The sequence below is a fragment of the Trichosurus vulpecula genome, chromosome 6 (genome assembly GCF_011100635.1).
Source record: "Trichosurus vulpecula isolate mTriVul1 chromosome 6, mTriVul1.pri, whole genome shotgun sequence".
In the NCBI taxonomy this organism is placed as follows: domain Eukaryota; kingdom Metazoa; phylum Chordata; class Mammalia; order Diprotodontia; family Phalangeridae; genus Trichosurus; species Trichosurus vulpecula.
The window spans coordinates 158,765,877-158,778,627 of record NC_050578.1 but is presented as its reverse complement, the minus strand read 5'-3'; the positions used below and the strand labels follow the sequence as shown (position 1 = coordinate 158,778,627).

The 12,751-nt window shown below is 41.5% G+C and overlaps 1 protein-coding gene across 7 annotated transcripts in view; it reads left to right on the top strand.

The window, feature by feature from the left end:
* The first annotated feature begins 9,939 nt into the window (after positions 1–9,939).
* OCIAD1 (OCIA domain containing 1) overlaps positions 9,940–12,751 on the top strand; it is a 39,282-nt gene continuing 36,470 nt past the window's right edge. Inside the window, exons 1-4 of one of the 7 annotated variants that reach the window (XM_036762875.1) lie at positions 10,086–10,231; positions 10,587–10,709; positions 12,181–12,246; positions 12,475–12,555. In XM_036762875.1, coding sequence (XP_036618770.1) covers positions 12,186–12,246; positions 12,475–12,555 — 142 coding nt within the window. In that variant the 5' untranslated portion in view covers positions 10,086–10,231; positions 10,587–10,709; positions 12,181–12,185. Of the gene's footprint in view, positions 10,232–10,480; positions 10,750–12,180; positions 12,247–12,474; positions 12,556–12,751 lie in introns of those variants that run through there. The other 6 variants (XM_036762872.1, XM_036762871.1, XM_036762874.1 and 3 more) reach the window with 6 other exon arrangements.

Sequence of the window (12,751 nt, the reverse complement as noted above, 5' to 3'; positions counted from 1 at the left end):
AAGACCAGTGTGGTTTAGGAAGGGATTATGCTGCCCTCAAAAAACTCTTATCTCTATTAAATGTGTAGCTCAAACCCTGACCCCCTCAAATCTACATTGTTTATAAAAACTTTAATAATTACATCTCGACCCTTTCAGTTTGTTCCTCTTCCTTTGTAATCTCCGTTTGCATTGTTAATAAATGGAACTGGCATAGCTATCTGGTTTTAATACAGTTTTAAACATATAATAGGGAAACCCAAAAATATCAGTTACAGAGATTACAAGCTTAATGTTAGCTACTTAATCTGCAGCTGGCAAGGGATTTCTCTCTCCTTCCCCTTTGTCCTGGCCCCCCATCCTAAGGATGGGCAAAAGGCAGGAAGTACGTAAGGCAGAGGGTTTCTGTTCCACAAGAGAACATGGGAGACCCCAAAACTAGTCTCACCAATAGACTCCCACTGCATAAATGCCCATGTGGTGCTACCAGTCTCTGCAATGCTCCTTCTTCTGTATTAAGTGTCCCCCAACTTGACCCATTTCTGGAAAAGCTTAACATAAGGACTCAAACTAGGGTTCCTCTGGGCCTCTGACTAGCTCTACACCACTGCTGTTACCTATTGTCTTCCTGGTGAGCTCTTTCCTCCAGAGGGAGTTAAGGGGAGAAACTCTCACTTCCCAAAACCAGTGAGAACTAGAAGATGCTTCAGATAAAAGGGCGGCTGGAATGTTATACTCAGAAGAACTTCCCAAAAATTAAAGTTGTCCAAAAGTAGAACAGGCTTCCTCAGGAGATAATAGGTTCCTTTAAATCTAGAGGTTCTTTTTTATTCATTTAATATTTTTAGTTTTCAGCACTGATTTTCACTAGAGTTTGAATTACAAATTTTCTCCCCATTTCTACCCTCCCCCCCCACTTCAAGATGGCATATATTCTGATTGCCCCTTTCCCCAGTCAGCCTTCCCTTCTATCACCCCACTCCCCCCCCCCATCCCCTTTTCCCCTACTTTCTTGTACGGCAAGATAGATTTCTATGTCCCATTGCCTGTGTATCTTATTTCCTAGGTGCATGCAGAAACTTTTTTTTCAACATCTGCTTTTAAAACTTTGAGTTCCAAATTCTCTCCCCTCTTCCCTCCCCATCCACCCGCCCTAAGAAGGCAAGCAATTCAACATAGGCCACATGTGTATCATTATGTAAAAGCATTCTACAATACTTATGTTGTGAAAGACTAACTATATTTTGCTCCTTCCTATCCTATCCCCCTTTGTTCAAATTTCTCCTTTAACCCTGTCCCTTTTCAAAAGTGTTTGCTTTTGATTACCTCCTCCCCCCATCTGCCCTCCCTTCTACTGTCCCCCCTTTTTATCTCCTTCCTCCTTCTTTCCTACGGGGTAAGATACCCAATTGAGTGTGTATGTTATTCCCTTCTCAGGTCACATCCGATGAGAGCAAGATTCACTCATTCCCCCTCACCTGCCCCCTCTTCCCTTCTAGCAGAACTGCTTTGTCTTGTGACTTTTATGTGAGAAATAAAACCTCTCTCCCTTTCTCCCTCTCTCAATATATTCCTCTCTCATCCCTTAATTTGATATTTTTTAAGATATCATCCCTTCATATTCAGCTCACCCTGTGACCTCTGTCCATATATATGTATGTATATTCCCTTCAGTTACCCTAATACTGAGGTCTCATGAATTATACACATCATCTTTCCATGTAGGAATGTAAACAAAACAGTTCAACTTTAGTAAGTCCCTTATGATTTCTCTTTCTTGTTTACCTTTTCATGTTTCTCTTGATTCTTGTGTTTGAAAGTCAAATTTTCTATTCAGCTCTGGTCTTTTCATTGAGAAAGCTTGAAAGTCCTCTATTTTACTGAAAATCCATATTTTGCCTTGGAGCATGATACTCAGTTTTGCTGGGTAGGTGATTCTTGGTTTTAATCCTAGCTCCACTGACCTCTGGAATTTCATATTCCAAGCCCTTTGATCCCTTAATGTAGAAGCTACTAGATCTTGTGTTATCCTGATTGTGTTTCCACCATACTCAAACTGTTTCTTTCTGGCTGCCTGCAGTATTTTCCCCTTGATCTGGGAGCTCTGGAATTTGGCAACAATGTTCCTCGGAGTTTTCTTTTTGGGATCTTTTTGAGGAGGCGATTGGTGGATTCTTTCAATTTCTATTTTATCCTCTGGCTCTAGAATATCAGGGCAGTTCTCCTTGATAATTTCTTGAAAGATGGTATTATCTAGACTCTGTTTTTGATCATGGCTTTCAGGTAGTCCAATAATTTTTAAATTCTCTCTCCTGGATCTATTTTCCAGGTCAGTGGTTTTTCCTATGAGATATTTCACATTGTCTTCCATTTTTTCATTCCTTTGGTTCTGTTTTACAATGTCTTGATTTCTCATAAAGTCACTAAGCTTCCACTTGCTCCAGTCTAATTTTTAAGGATGTATTTTCTTCAGTGGTCTTTTGGACCTCCTTTTCCATTTGGCTAATTCTGCCTTTCAAGGCATTCTTCTCCTCATTGGCTTTTTGGAGCTCTTTTGCCATTTGAGTTAGTCTATTTTTTAAGGTGTTATTTTCTTCACTATTTTTTGGGGTCTCCTTTAGCAAGTCATTGACTTGTTTTTCATGATTTTCTCACATTGCTCTCATTTCTCTTCCCAATTTTTCTTCTACTTCTCTAACTTACTTTTCCAAATCCTTTTTGAGCTCTTCCATGGCCTGAGACCAGTTCGTGTTCTTCTTGGAGGCTTTTGATGTAGACTCTTTGACTTTGTTGACTTCTTCTGGCTGTATGTTTTGGTCTTCTTTGTCACCAAAGAAAGATTCCAAAGTCTGAGTCTGAATCTGAGTCTGTTTTTGCTGCCTGGCCATGTTCCCAGCCAACTACTTGACCCTTCAGTTTTTTGTTGGGGTATGACTGCTTGTAGAGTATAGAGTACTTTGTCCCAAGCTTGAGGGGCTGCGCTATCATTTCAGAGTTTTTTCTGCACAGCAAACTTGTCCTCCCCCAAGAACTGCCAACCCAGACCTTGACTCAGATCTGAGCAGGCTCAGCTCTCCAGCTCTGATTAGCCACTTAATTCCTCCCACCTGGTGGGCCTGGGGCAGGAAGGAACTGCAGCTATAGTTCTGTAGCTGCACCACCTCCGCTGCCCCCAGGGTGGTGGCTGACTGCAAACTGCTTTCACTCTGTCCCAGCGGTTTTTTCCCACTAACCTTCTCTGTTGTCTTTGGTGTTGGTGGGTTGAGAAGTCTGGTAACTGCCACAGCTTGCTGATTCAGGGTGTTAGGGCCTGTTCTGCCCAGCTCCCAGTCTGGTTGGTCCACGCACAGCCCATGCTGGGTTCTGCTCCACTCCACTCCCAGGTCTGTGTGATAGACCTTACCAGCGACCATCCAGGCTGTCCTGGGCTGGAGCCCTGCTTCTCTCTGTTATTTCGTGGGTTCTGCAGTTCTAGAATTTGTTTAGAGCCATTTTTTATAGGTGTTTGGAGGGTCCTGTGGGAGAGCTTTAGACCAGTCCTGCTTTCCAGCTGCCATCTTTGCTCTGCCTCCCTAACTTTAGGGTTTTTAACTGAAGGTCCATGGATGGATTTCAGGAGATCCATGAACATTGATAAGAAAAAATTTTACAATTTTATTTTCACTAACCTCTAAATGAAATTAGAAATTTCACATAATTACTTAAAGCCATTAATCTAAGACTGCCAAAGGGGTCCATTGAAACAAAAAGCCAAGAACACCTGAAGTAAGTAGAGACAGATATTCAGGCAGAGTCTAAATGATAATTTGTCAGTGACATTGTAGAATGGATTCCTGCTCAGACACTGGTTGAACCAGATACCTCTGAAACTTCTTCCAGCTCTGAGATTCTTCCACAATACAAAGAACCACAGAAGGTACAACATATTAGGGACTATTGTTATGGGGGAATGCTCTTTAATATTTTAACAGAGGGTTTTCAAAAAAAAAATCAAAACTATCAACAAATATATACATATATACACACATATACATATATATGTGTGTACACACACACACACACACACACACACACACAGAGTGCTCCAAATCACTAATACTTAGTGAAATGCAAATTGAAGCAACCCTGAAGCTCTATCTCACTGTCAAATTCAAATAGGATTCCTGTGGGCTGAATATTGACTTAGAAAACCTCAAATTAAAATTATCTAGGTTGTATTATACATTTTTATTTTGTGAAACATTTCTCAGTGATATTTTAATCTGGTTTGGCCTATATGAGGAGTTTGGTGGGCTGCTTACAGCAGCAAATCATGAGTCTGACACAGATAGACAAAGACGATCAAAAACCGCAAGTTTTAGAGATGACTGGGGAATACTGGCACACTGAGTTACTACCAGAGTTTCATTTGCCCTCATTCCTTTCTAGGCTCCACCTGTGAATTCCTAGATTTCTTTCCCCACTATTCTCTAGCAGTCTTATCACCCCCCAAAATCCCTCAGTTCTGTGGCTTTCTCGTCATGGAAGATACCTCCACCCTACAGCTCCTTCTTCTGATTGATCAGTTCCTCACAGAACCTCCATTATAAGAAAGTGTCCATGTCTTCTTTCAAACCTCTACTAGGCTCCTCTCCTGCCCCTCCAAACTTCCTTCTCCATCATGCCCTGGCTCCTACACCCTTCTTTTCCTACACCCACTTTTCAGCTTCCTTTTTGTTGTCTTCCCCATTAGAATGTAAGCTCATTGAGGTAAAGGATTGCCTTTCTTTTTGCTTATATTTGTGTTCCCAGTATTTAGCACAGTGCCTGACGCATAGTTAGTCCTTAGTAAATGCTTGCTGACTTGACTAGAAATGACTTGGAGTTATGAATTGGTTTAGCCATTCTGGAAAGCAATTTGGAACCAAAAGACACTAAGTAGTAAATATGTTTTGATCCAGCTGTACCAGTACTAAGACAAACATACCAAAGAAAGAGGAAAACAATCCATATGTACAAAAATATTTATAGCAGCTTTGTTTGTAGCAGCACTAGAAAGTATGAATGTGTCAATCAATTCGGGAGTGGCTAAACAAACTGTAGTATATGAATATAATGGAAACATTATTGCACCATAAGATGTGACAAAGGGGATCTATTCAAAGGAACCTATTAATAGGATTTATATGAATGGATTCAGAGGGAAGTGGACAAAACCAGAACAACAATTTGTATGATAACAACATTGTAAATACAAACAATTTTGAAAGACTCAAATATTTAGATCAATAAGATGCCAAACCACAATTCCGGAGGACAAGTTTGCATGCTACACACCTTTGGACAGGGAGGTGACAGATTTAAGATATGGAAAGATATATATTTTTAGATATGGTCAATGTGGGAAATTTTTTAAAAATTATGCAATTCTGTCCCACAAGTTTTGTTTTTATTCTTCTTAAATTTTTTTGGGGGGCAGGAAGAGGGGAGTGAGGGATAGAGTTCCCACTCAACCCCCCCCACCCCAAAAAAAATAAAAGAGAGAGAAGAGAACAAAAGAAGACTACAGACAAGCAGGACAGCTTTGAATCTTACTAAGTCTTCTCATTTGTAAAATAAGGTGGGGAAGGAAATGGCAAACCACTCGAGTATCTCTGCCAAGAAAACTCCAAACGGGGTCACAAAGAGTAGGACAGGGCTGAAAATGACTGAACAACAACAAGGAAAAGAAAAACAAGCTCTACATAATAGAGATTTACAGTTGCATATAGAGTCCTCTCCTCCTACTCTACACTGTTTATGGAAATGCTCATTGTATTTGGTGTTTTTTAAGTTCGGAATAAACTAAAAAGAAGAAAAAGAAAGCAGCTCATCAGAGAAAATTACTTGTGGAGAAACACAGACAGATCTGAAAAGACCCGAGAGAAAACAATCCTCAGGGAAAAGCACTTACTGAAGACAAACATGGTCCAAGTGTCTTGTTTTCCAGAAACCAGTTTATATGTGACTATTATGAAGACTTTGAACTTTATAGTTGGAAAACTCTAATAACTAGAACTTTCTGGTAACTATGAGACAACCACAATATATTTGTGGTGGACCAATGGAGATGTGAATTTTGGTTTCTTACCATAAGGTAGAAAAAAAGGAACATCATAAAGAAGAACGTGCTATAAAGCAGGAGACAGAAGTGGAGGAGACTGAAGGAGCTGAGTGAAGACAGAAGCACAGGGAGAAGGCAGGACTGTCCCCAGACTGGTTGAAGAGGGAGCAGCTCAGTTAAATCTAACTGAGAAGAGGGCTCAGAACTAGGACTGCATAACCATAATACAGCAGTCCACCTATAAATTCGAGCAACATCCCCACTAGTGCTTATAGTCTCCATGGGAAAAATGGATATAAACTTAACAGAATTCTAGCAAAGAGATCCATTAGTAAGGAAACATGGCAGGAACAACTGAGAACTACAGGAATTGGATGATGACGATGAGGAGGAGGAGGAGGAGTCCAGCACAGCCAAACATAGCATAGCAGATGGTTCCTAAAAAAGCACTCATACTAAGAGCAGAGAGAAGAGCTTAGAGACTGCATTGCCCTTCTGCTGAGCTGACTGGATAAAGACTTAAAATCTGTTCCTAGGAACTGAATTGATTGGAGGAAAATGATTACTGCTGGCAGCTTACTGGAGAAAGAAGAATCCTTTGCTGCTTAACCAGGGATATACTGGTAAATGCTCAACAACCAGTTCTCTAAAGAACATTATGCAAGACATACTTCTAAGTTCAATTTGCATTACTAATATTTTCTCAATCATTTTATTAAGTCTGGACAATCAACAAGATAATAAATCAAGTTCTGATTTGTAGGGTTTGCCAATTTTTCCAAGGAATAAAAGCTTATCCTGAAAATTTAACAATCTGCTTTCACAAGCCAGTACCTGGTTCCAGCATACTCTTGTGTTTCTAGCTGGTGGGCAAAGATAAAGCTTGTCTACTGTGCCCTTTACTAACACCTGTGACTTGAGAAGGAGGAAACACCACCCTCCCCCAACCCCACCCCCAGAGCCCAGCCAAAAAAGCAGACCTGAGTAATTCTACAAATCCCAGGCTTATAGGAAATGATTGAGTATAATACTGCCTTAGAGACCCATCTTGGATCAGTTCCAGCAGAACAGCCAGAAGCAGTCCTATATAGCTAATGCCTCATGATGCAGACTGTTCCCTAAAGAGCCAACAGCATCAATTCCTGTAGTTCTCAGTTGCTCCTGCCACGTTTCCTTACTAATGGGCCTCTTCGCTAGAATTCTGTTAAGTTTGTGTCTATCCTCTTTTCCCATGGAACTACATGCATTAGTGGGGATGTTAACTCGAATTTATAGGTGGACTGCTATTCTAATTGTTTCATGATTCAAAGTTAATGGCATCATCTTGACTGATTTGCTTAAATGCAGAGTACACTGGGCACTGGGGGGGGGGGGCTGGCTCAGAAGCAAAGCTTGTGAATATATTCCACACACTAGGATTACCACTAAGACTCTGAGAGAGTGAACTGTGGCAGTGTGGCTACTCCTACTCTTGAACCCCAACTTGCCGGTGCAAGTGTGTGTTGGGTGAGCCTGATAGCCCAGACTGAGAAAAAGTCAGTATCTGAGCCACCACTCCCAGTTCCAAGTTCCACATGACAGCCTGGCTACAGAGAGAGAAAGCAGCTGGAACTATCCACAGTTGCAGGCAGATCCCCACCAAAGGCATCTACTGGCCAACCCTATGTGCCTCTCAGATTCTTTCCTTCAGCATGACTCAACCAGACTCCACTCCCTAGCAAGTTGAAGTTTATGGATTTTCCATGACTAGGGATCTGGGAAAGAGAGAACAGAGACAGAATTGAAGAGAGGGATTCAGCAATATCAAGACTTCTTTGATGCTATTTAGAATAAAGGAAAGGACTCCAGGAAGAAAGCGCAAGTGAATCGTTTTGTATAAGCCTAAACAGATTAAGAACCTCAAAACAGCTAGAAATTCACCAAACTAAAAAGAAAACAACAGCACAGCTAAGAGGAAAGGATACAAATCCAAGGAAACACCCACAGAAAAGAAACTGCCAAAGAGATTAATTATGATATGGTCTGATTCAAGGCTGATGGATTTTCCTAAGACTCTCTTTATTGGTGGAGAGAATGATTACCTGATGCTTCATACCTTTGTGAGGGGCAGAGTTGATGAGAGTTTGGGACAGGAGAGATCCTTTGTCTTCAGCACCTACCTTCAAGAATGGACACATACCATTCCAGGCTCTGTTCAGGGAGAGGCCCCTGGAGGGAAAGAAAGACTCTGGGAAAAAGCCAATATACAAGAGCCAGTAGCTCAATATGTCCCTAATTTCCAGCATGCTACACTAGTGACTTTGGTGTATTTCTTCCTGGGTAACATTGGGGACTCTCTTGGTTGAGCTATCTTGTTTCCAGTGGAAGAGCTCACTCACTCTGTATTGTCTGGTATATTGTTGTCTGTAGAACTTCTCTGATTTGTTTCCTGTTGCCTTGGATAAGTGGGTTTTATTCACGATTTGTGATGGTTTTTTCATAACTATCTTTTAGTGGGAAAAGAGTAAAGCCTTCAGATATAGCTTGGAGACCACTTTCCCTGTTAAATGAGAGTAACTAGATTTGAACCTAAAAATTATTTCCTCTAGACTAGCAAAACGTGGGAGAGGTGTATGTGCAGATAAATTCTAGTCTGGTATCCCCTCTCCGAGAGCAAAACAAGAGAACTTAGTGGCTCCAATCTCCTGCTCCTCTCCAGGAAGGAATCATAATCTCCTTTGGAGAAGGTTGGGAGATATTCCAGAGACATCTACTTTTCCCTCTTGATAAGCCACATTTAGACAGCCCACCTAACCTACATGACAACATTCATGCATATGTATCCTACCTTGAAGAAATAAGGGGAGTAAAAGTAACACAGTGAAAAAATGTTATGGAGTAATCATCTCAGGACTTACTTCTTTTAACTTGAGAGGGTGATGCAAGGTTCATACTTTTACTTCCCCAGGGATTGTTTGGTTTTTGTTTCTACAGTGCACATTATTAAGCACCTTGTAGGTATTTAATAAATGCCCATTGAATGAATTAGTGAGTTTCATCATATAATTAAGAAATAGAAAGGACCTTGGAGATCATATTGGTCCAGTCCTCATACTTACTGATAAAGCAGCTGACTTCCCAGAGAGGTGTTGACTGGCCTAATGTCATCAGCTACTGGGTGGCTCTAGCATCCAGGTCCTCTGTTCTATTACCACGTTGCATGCCTTTGCCCCATGTGTTACTAGGGTCTATGGGGATGCATGCAAAGGACATACTGTTGGATGGAACCTGGATTAGGGTGTGGACAGCGCAAATGAAAAACGTATGGATTTTAGAAAACAAGATGAAAGGCAACAAAAGGATTCCTTTTAAAATCTCTTTTCTTCCTCCCCACCCTTTGAATGTTGATGGGCTCCTACGCGTCCCACCGCAAGAATACGACGCGCGCAACGCTCAGGAAGGTTCTAGAATTGTCGTGTTTTGCCCGCTCAGCATTTCAGTTAGGTTTTAAGAAAAGATAGGTCACAAAGGGCAAAAGTTCAATTCCAAACCAGGAGGTGGAGAGGGACGTATCGCTCACTAGAACTCGGAAGCCGGACGCGGTTCGCCGCGCGCAAGCGTAGTGAGGGGAGGACAGGAGATGGGGGAAGGAGGCGGGGAAAGAGGTGGGACTAAAGTAGATTCCCAACCAAAGCCAGCGTGTGTATGCGCGTGAGTGGTAGAGGGAGGCGGTGGTTGGCGGAGAAGTCTTGAGGTCATTTCCTGCTCCCTGCTTACGAGTAAGCATCCGGGTCACTGTCCCTCAGCGTAAACGCTGAGTGCCCACTCCTCCCCCTCTGTCGGCCTCGCGCGCCTTTTTCCGGCCTCGCTTTCGCGTAGCGCCAGCCCCGCCCCCCAGCCCATCCCCTCGTCCCCTCCCTTCCTCCCTTTCTCCCTGCCTCCCTCCCGCAGCTTGGGGGGGCTCGCGTGCGCTTTTGCTGCTGCCGCAGCCGCTGCCGGGAGGTGGGTGAGGGGCCTTCCTGCCCCAGAAAGGGTGGGGGGCACGGCCTGCCGGGGAACCTCGAGGAAACCCAAGGCCTCCGGGGCTGAGAAGCCCCATTCTGAGAAGCTGTGACCTTCCACCCCACCCCCCCATTCATCCGCGGGACTGGGCTACTGCCCGGGGTCCAGCCCCGGTTCCTGCCCGGGGTGGTGTGTGGGGGGTCCAGGAATTTGGGGGGGGGGGCCGCCTGTGCCCCGGGCGGTGGGAAGCCCATTTGGGGGCGGGGTGGGGAGGGTCGCCTGCTTTGTTTTTTCTCTGTCTTTTGGGACATAGTGTGTAATTTAACCTTTTTTGCCACCTGCATTTTAAAGGTTGAATGGATTGTCTCTCGATGGGCTCAGCAACCTACGTATTGTCTTCCTTTTTTGGGGGGAGGGGTCAGAAGCTAATGCTGTCCGAGTGCCTCTAGAGTGCTAGCTAGACTAAAATGCAGAGGAAACGTTTGCGGTCCTGAAGTTTGTTTGGTTTTGTTTTTAACTCAGATTTATGATTTTATTTCTGTAGGGAGCTCCACATGAGAAAACTACCAATACAGGCCTGCACCTTGCTCTTCAGCTCAAGGGCACCGAGAAGTTCAAATGATTTACCTAGGCTCACGGAGCCCGTTTGTGTCGGTTAGGAGTTGAAGTTAGGTTTTTTGGACTCACGGGTCTGTCTTCTGTGTCAGGTTGTTGCTAACCTTTTTAAAAACTTAACTTTTAAAAAATTCCATAATGTAGGAGGGCTGCTCCAACATCGTAATGTTGAAAAGCAGGAATTTTCTGTAGAGCATCGGATTTGAAAATATATTTGAATTTGATGATGAATTTGAATAAGTAGAAAGAAATGAAATCTGTGTCATTGCATTTTTTCCAAGGAATCCTTTTTTTTTCTTTTTTTTTTTTTTGCACCAAGAAGAAGACTAGTATTTTATGATCACCCCTGCTTCTTGTGTAGAGGAAAGGACATTAGATTTGGAGATAGAAGAACCTGGAGTTGATTTGGAGATAGAAGAACCTGGAGTTGAATCCAAGTTCCACCAATTATAATTGGCATAAATTATAAGTAATAAATTTTGGCATAATTTTAGTAGGTGTCTCGTTTATCACGCAATATTAGTATTTTTGCATGCAAAAACGTTTTGAGAAACTGATACAGAGGGATAAGATGATCTAAACCTAATGCCTGTCAGACTGCTTTACATTTTTTTTTTTTCCGGAAACGGAGAATCTTTATCTTGGAGTTGTGTCCTACCCTTTATCAAATACTATACTACTGTTTTGGATGGCCTCTGGGTCTTGGTTATATAATCTGTTCCACTGGTCATCTTTTCTGTTAACCAGTGCCAAATAACTTTGATTATTATTTTATATTGTATTGCTTTATATTACAGTTTAGGGACCCCTTAATTTTTCCTTTGTGTGACCTTGGGCAAATAAGTATGTACCTCCGCCTCAATTTCTTCATCAATAAAATGAAGAGGTTAGAGTACATGGTGTCTAATAAGATCTTCTCTTTGTTATTTGGTCTTGTCCTGTTCTTAATGACCCCTGTAACCATAGCATGCCAGTGCTGTCTGTGGTTTTCTTGACAAAGATACTAGAGTGCTTTGCTATTTCCTTCTCCAATTGATCAAGGCAAACAGAGGTTAAAAGATTCACCCAAGGTCACACAGCTAGTAAGTTATCTGAGGCTGGATTTGAATTCTGGTCTTCTTGAGTCTAGACCCAGCACTCTATCCACTGAGCCATCTAGCTGCCCCCCTGAGATTGCTTCTAGCACCAATATTTTGTGAGGAATTGGCATGAATTTGAATTTTCCATAGAATTATGTGAAATAAATCAACTTTAGTAAAATAAACATTCTCTTTGGTTTTGCACAATTGCAAAGGCAACACAGATGAAGTATTTGTGAAGTTGCAAGATTTCATCCTTGGTGCAATTTTATGGTGCAATTTTATAGACATAGTATTTTAATAAGGGAATAACTTCACCCTACTCAACAAAACTTTTTTTTTACCCGTCTTGATAGTTGTTTTTGTGATGTCATATGTTTATGAATCAATATCTTTTGATTTTATGGTATTCCTTAACCTTCTAATACAATTCTCTTATAACAGGAAAGATGAGTGGAAGGACTGATTTTGGGACAGAGCAGAATGCAGAAGTCTCACCACCACTCCCTAGTAAATATTTATTGAATATTTATAAATGCTTAAACTTTCTGTAGTTAACTTTTCTTGGTCTTGAGTGACAGTAAGCTTAAGACATACTTGAAATAGAAACTTGTCCAAAGTTGAAAAAGTACTTTCTACGTATTTTAGTTGTGTCATTGAAGAATAAGTGCTGTCAAAATTTAGAGTTTTTTTCTTACAGGTTTTTTTATTGTTTGTTTTTTTAACTTTGATAAAAAGACATAGGAATGGATTACATTCCAACAGAAGAGGAAAGAAGAGTCTTTGCTGAATGTAATCGAGAGAGCTTCTGGTACAGATGTAAGTCAAGTTATTTATTGTATTTTAAGCAATAATTATAGTGTCCGAAAAGATCAGTGTTATCAAAACAGAGTTTCTTACACTTTTGTGCAGTTCTTGGTTTTTTTTTTTTGTGCAGTTCTTGCTGAAGAGCTAGTGAAGAGGTAAATTTTTTAATAGTTTAATTAGCATAATTATTTCCTGGTGGTATTTCAGG